Source organism: Pinus tabuliformis, chromosome Q (assembly GCF_031772625.1).
Source record: "Pinus tabuliformis cultivar Carrire ecotype Pingquan chromosome Q, CPIR1, whole genome shotgun sequence".
Taxonomy (NCBI): Eukaryota; Viridiplantae; Streptophyta; class Pinopsida; order Pinales; family Pinaceae; genus Pinus; species Pinus tabuliformis.
Window position 1 is genome coordinate 746327333 of NC_142296.1, and position 6440 is coordinate 746333772.

Consider the following 6440-nt stretch of genomic DNA (forward strand, 5'->3'; position numbering starts at 1 on the left):
GTACTACCACACGACTTGCAATTGTGCTAAACATAAAATACGAAATAGTTAAAATTTTGATCCATTTTTTGCTTTTGTAAGAAAACAATAGTTTATTTTAACCAGTGTTCCATGAGGATGTGTCCCCTATGGTGGGGTGCACGTATCCACGCTTCCCACACACCTAGGATGGGAAGATGCCCAGGGACACGTTTCCCCATGCCCCCTTTTAGGGAGACACAGGGAGATGCAGGGGGAAACGTTTCCCTACTGTGGGGATGTGTTTCCCCAAAAGGGGTGCTTCTGGGCAGCTCCCCTAAAAAAGGGCTAGGTGCTCCCCCTTAATTTTGCTTGAAACAATAATTTATGAGTGGGAAAGCTCAACATTCAACCCTAGGGCCCTATTAATTGACTTAGGATGTTTGAGAGTGGTTCTGACCTCATTTTATTTCATATGGAGAAAGTAAATTTCAGATTCCACTCAAAATGCATCAGACATAACGATTTTTAGGATTTCAGGAATGAGCGAATTGCGATGTTTCCATTGGGCTCTATTATATATAAGGGTTTGGAACTACCATTTAATCAAGAGCACCAAGCCCAAAAGCACCCCTTTTGAGGGGGGCCATGTTCTGCTTAATTTTTTTTCTAGTGACTGTTGTAATATAGAAATTAAAAAAAAAAATTATAAAACAACCATAAAAAAAATTAAAATTAAAAAGAACAACACATAACAAATATCAAAACCTAAACTAATTTGCAATCTCTAACTCACTCATTCGAGTTACCAAGCTTATGTCTACTCAGCTTGCTACGCAGCACTATTTGACTTACCAGTTAACTGTTGCACCTCCTCCTCCATGGCACTCCTAAAATGCTCATTGGCCATTTTTAATCGTCAGGTTTAACTTTCGAGTCTTGACTTTAGATATGGATGACCTTAGACTGATTCTTTGACTTTCACTCTTTACTTTTTTTGAGTTTGAGTTATATCAATTTACTATTCCAATCTTCAGGCTTAAGTATCTACTATAGTCTATTTTGGTTAGTACTAATTAGATTCTAGAATCACGAATTTAAATTTTAAATCAATTTAGAATCTAGAATGATGAATGATGAATTTAATTTTTAAATCAATTTAGATTCTAGAATGTTGAATAATGAATGATGAATATGGATCAATCTAGTTCAATATTGAATCTCGTGGTGTATGAATGAATGATGTATGTATTAGTATGAATGATGAGTATGAACCAGTGTATTTCATTATTTAATTCAATCATGTACGGATCAATGTATTTATGCTTTCATTATTGAAAATATATATATATATATATATATATATATATATATATATATATATTAAAAAAATTATATACCCCCATATCCCCCTACCCCCTAATTTTACCTAAAATTTGAGGGTACTCTCACACGCCCCCCCTGTGCATCACCCCAGACATGCATCTCCCTATCCCGGAGTATTGGTGGAACATTAGTTTTAACTTGCCAACATAGAAGGGTTGAAAATATAGTATGACTTCATATTGAAATATGACCATGCCCTTCAAATTTGATGCCAGGTTGAAGAAGTATTTTAGGAAAAGTATTTTGAAGTGTGTTCTAGTGTTTGCCTTTTAGAAAATGTTAATCTTTTTTCAAGCTTTCTTTTCAATTCTTATAACTGATTTGTTTGTTTTACTTTAGTGGTTTATTTATAATAGTTAAAAAGGCTTACGAGATTTAATGGAAACCTTTTATACCCACACCAGATATGCCAAAAAGACCTTAGACGTGTGAATGCCAATTTTGATGCACCGTTCATATTGTGCAGTTGTGATGTTTTTTGTTAACGATTGTGCTGAATAGCTTTGTGTCGAATGATGCAGGTACCTTCAAGACAATTTATACCACATACGGGAATCACATGAGATGGATCTAGATTTGAAGATAGAATTCTTCAAACATGTTAACTAATGCATTCAACTGTCCAATGTTCTTAGGTAGCGGTCTTGTAAGATTTCTTCTGACAATATCTGGTAACAAGAGTATTATTGTAATAATTAAAATGTTATAAATAAGATATATGAAATAAAAATTCAGGTATTGAATTTTTCATTAAACATTATTTAGAATGTATTAATACTTATAAGTATCTTAGACATGTATTTGTGTGAAAATAAATTGAATTGGTTTATGTTTAAGGACAAGGCATCCAAGGCGAGGTTAACCAAGACAAAAGTCACTCATCGTAGTGGCCAGAAAGGTTTAAAAGCACTGATAACAACCTTTGTAAGTATATTAAACATGTGATATTTTTTTAATAAATTTTGTACTAGAAGAAAGTCATTGTTATCTAATTTCTCCCTATTTACTGATTGATAGGAACTAAAATATGGAAGACCTCCAAATCATTTGGAAAAGGAGGTGCTGCAGCAAAAGAGATGGGTTGAATTTGTTGTTTGGATGGACTCTATGGTATGTAATCTTAGTTGGATTTCCAATATACTTTTAAACCATATTTTCATTTTATTTTTTAGTACTATTAGATATTATATCTTACCTCATTTTATGGTTAACATTGTATAGCAAAAACATGTGTTGTGTTATGTAATTAATACTAACATGTAATATTGATTTTTTTTGTCAGAATGCTATAGGTAATGATTGCCAAGACGATGATCCAAATTATGTTCAACATATATCAGGAGATGATGAGGATGAGGATGAGGATGATGGTGGTGAAGGAGGAGATGATGATGATAGTTGCGGTGTTGGTGATGATGTGGATCAGAGTAATGAGGATGGTTAAGATGATCATGAGGATGATCTTGGTGGTGGTAGCTAGGCATGCACATGCATTGTTTTTTATGAAGAAATTATTGTGTAGAATGACATTGTTATGTTTAGATGGGTGTTGTGAATTTACCCTGTATCAATGAGACATTTTGATTTTGTAATCATACGATGAGTTTGATTTATGTATGTTGTTAATTTATCGTAGAATAACGATATTCATGAAATATTTTGATTTGTTAATCATATTTGAATTTTACTTGTTTTGATTAAAAATAATAGTTATTTTATTAGTATTATGTTGTTATTTTATACATGTTTTGAAAATTGTTAATGACACATTGTTATTTTTTTGGATGGATGTTGTCAATTTCTCTTAAATTTCTTTACAAATGATTTTGAATTGTGATATCTGCTTTAATGATATTTAGAAACTATCATATATTTCACTATGAATCTATAAAGGGGGTCATATATGTAAAGAAAAATATACTCTATATAAGAAGTCAAATGCGGATGTAACCATGGATGCAAAATTGAAAGTAAAATTGGATGTTAAACTAGGAATTAATACAAAATGCAAACAATTGACATACAAAGTGTTTTAAATTAGAAGTGAAACATTGTGCAATAGTTGACACAAAGAAGGGAACAAAACATGGCATACAAAAGGATATCAAATTGGGCAAAAACAAGGACACATAAATGGGCACCAAATTAGATGCAAAAAAAGACAACAACTAGATGTAAAATAAGATGCAAAGTTGAGCGTTAAAAATAAGCAAAAAACGTTACAAATTAATATGCCAAATGATGATGCAAATAATGGTGTAAATTTGGGATGCAAACTTGGGTGCAAAAAAGGAAAAAAAAAAAGATGTAAGAAAAGACATAAAACAAGATGCAAAATGGGGCTGAAAAAAGGTGAAACCAAGGATGCCATATTGGATGTAAAAAATGATTCCTAATCACATGCAAATTTAGGCTCGAACTCAGACACAAAATTATATGCAAATGTGGACACAAAATGAGGCAAAAAAATATGCAAATTTGGATGGTGAAAACGATGTAAAACTAGACACTAAAAAAATGCAAAATTGGATGAAAAAGTCTGTGTAAATAATGGTGCAACATTGGACACAAGTAGACACAAAAAAATGGTGCAAAAAGGGGCATAAAATAGCTTAAAATTGGATGCAAAACTTGGTGCAAAAACAAATACAAAAGTAGACGTAAAAAATGGCTCTAAATTGAATGTACCATTAGACACAAAATAAGATGCAAAGGTGGACACAACACATGACTCAACATAAGATGCAAATATAAATGCAAATTTGGATGCTCAAAATGATGTAACGTTAGATGCAAGAGATGGTGTTAAAAATGATGCAAAATTGGATGAAACAAATGACGCAAAATATGGTGCAAAATGAGATGGGAAAAATGGAGACAAATCAAACGTAAATGTGGATGTAAAAAATGGTCCAAAAAAAGATGCAAAAATGGGCACAAAAATGGATGCAAAATTTGGTGCTAAATCAAATTCAACACATGGTGCAAAGATAGGCACCAAAGGTGGTGCAAAAATAGAAGCAAAAACTAGTGTAAGACTAGATACAAAACCTGGCGTAAGACTAGATGCAAAAACTGACACAAAATGGATGCATAAAAAGACGTTAAATTGGATTCAAAATACAGTGTAAACTTGATGCAAATGATGGTGCAAAAATGGAAGCAAATAATGACACAAAATAGGAAGAAAAAGAGAATGAAAAATAGATGCAAAAAATGACACAAAACTAGAAGCAAAACCTGTCATAAAATAAGATGCAAATCTTGGTTCAAAAGTTGACGCAAAAAATGATGCATAGTTTGGTGTAAAAAATGATGCAAAATCTAGCGTGAAAAAGGATGAAAAATCAAGTGCAAAAAAGGACGCTTTAAAAATTGTACAATAGAGCCAGATTTAGCGCCAGGTTGCTCATCACAATTACAAAAAAAATGCACTAAAATCTGGCGCAAATCGCTGGTTTTGTTGTAGTGTCTATTGTGTCCGATCGCGATCCGATCTTCACCAATAATTTTTGGCAGGAACTCTTCAGGATACAAGGCACTCAACTAAAACTCAGTACTTCCTATCATCTGCAAACGGATGGTCAAACTGAAGCCGTCAACAAATGTCTAGAAACCTACCTTAGGTGTTTCACTTCAGAAAAGCAACACCTTTGGGTACAGTGGTTACCTCTGGCTGAATGGTGGTATAACACCAACTATCATGCCACCACAAAAATGACTCCCTATGAAGCAGTATATGGTCAACTTCCGCCTTCCCCTACTTCTTATCTCAAGGGGTACTCCAAAGTACAAGCAGTGGATCAACTCCTACAACACCGCGCAACCATGCTCGCCCATCTTAGAGAGAATCTTCATCAAGCTCAGAACCGCATGAAGCAACAGGTAGACCAGCATCACTCAGAGCACCAATTTCAAGAAGGGGAAAAGGTCTTTTTGAGGCTGCAACCATATAAGCAAACATCACTCAAAGACAAGGGTTGTCAGAAGCTATCTCCAAAATTCTACGAACCATACCAAGTACTTCAGCGCATTGGAGAAGTGGCTTACAAGTTGGTTTTGCCACCTACTGCAAAAATCCATCCAGTTTTCCATGTATCGTGCCTCAAGAAAGTGATCGGGAACAATTGCCGAGTTCAAACTAGTCTACCTGAATTGGACGAAGAAGGGTCAATCTGGCTTCAACCCGAACAGGTTCTAGACACAAGAGACAAACACCTGCGCGGCCGCATGATTAAGGAAGTCCTCGTCAAATGGAAAGACACCTCTCCGGAAGATGCAACTTGGGAACCAGCCACTATTCTTCAGCAGTTTCCGCAGCTTCAGCCTTGAGGACAAGGCTAGTCTTAAGGGGGAGGGCATGTTAGGGTCCCACCCTAACCCCCTTATTTATGTCATGGGATCATGTCATATTCGAGAGTCAATAAAGCCCATATTAATAAAACCCACAGTATTGGCCCGTGGTATTGCATGTATGAGTCATATATAAAGGATAGAGACTCCCTGCGAGGAGTATCGTGTCTTATTTTGTAATCGAGCTCTGCTCTATTGGAGGTTGCCCCCTCGAAGAGGCAAGTGAACATTACTCTCTGAATAATAAAATCATTGCTATTCTGTGTTATGGGTATATTTTCTTCGCATATTCTGTATTGGGTATCATTTTGCAGGTTAAGAGCATAACAGAATGATTATGGGAATGATGCCTAATGTCCCATAAAATTATTGAATTGTTTAAATGGTGGAATAATTATTTTAGTTTATTGTTGATTTGTTTGAATACCTAGATATTTGATTTCCATATAGAACATATTTCTTAATTGTGGATTTTGATAATATACAAGTTTGGATCGATTACTGATAAGTATTATCCTTGGGGGCCTTTTAGGAATTCTGATCTTTGTTTAATATGGATTATTATTCGGATTCTTGGCTTTAGATTATATAACAACTATAGAGTTAACATATTGAATGTTTGTTGGATGTTTTATTTGAATGAATAAATGGATATATATTTTTAATTATTTCTATGTAACCAGACCTTTGAATGAAATTGTTTATGATTGTGATAACAATTTTTGGTTGTGGTTGACCTTTGA

At 34.2% G+C, this 6440-nt stretch overlaps 1 protein-coding gene across 1 annotated transcript; it reads left to right on the plus strand.

Moving 5' to 3' along the window:
• The first annotated feature begins 1672 nt into the window (after nucleotides 1–1672).
• On the plus strand, nucleotides 1673–2911 carry LOC149221689 (uncharacterized). The gene is made up of 4 exons (XM_089383014.1): nucleotides 1673–1990; nucleotides 2182–2268; nucleotides 2362–2454; nucleotides 2627–2911. The coding sequence occupies exons 1-4, from the start codon at nucleotides 1943–1945 to the stop codon at nucleotides 2786–2788; spliced, it is 390 nt and encodes a 129-aa protein (XP_089239140.1). The 5' UTR covers nucleotides 1673–1942; the 3' UTR covers nucleotides 2789–2911.
• Nucleotides 2912–6440: the final 3529 nt, after the last annotated feature.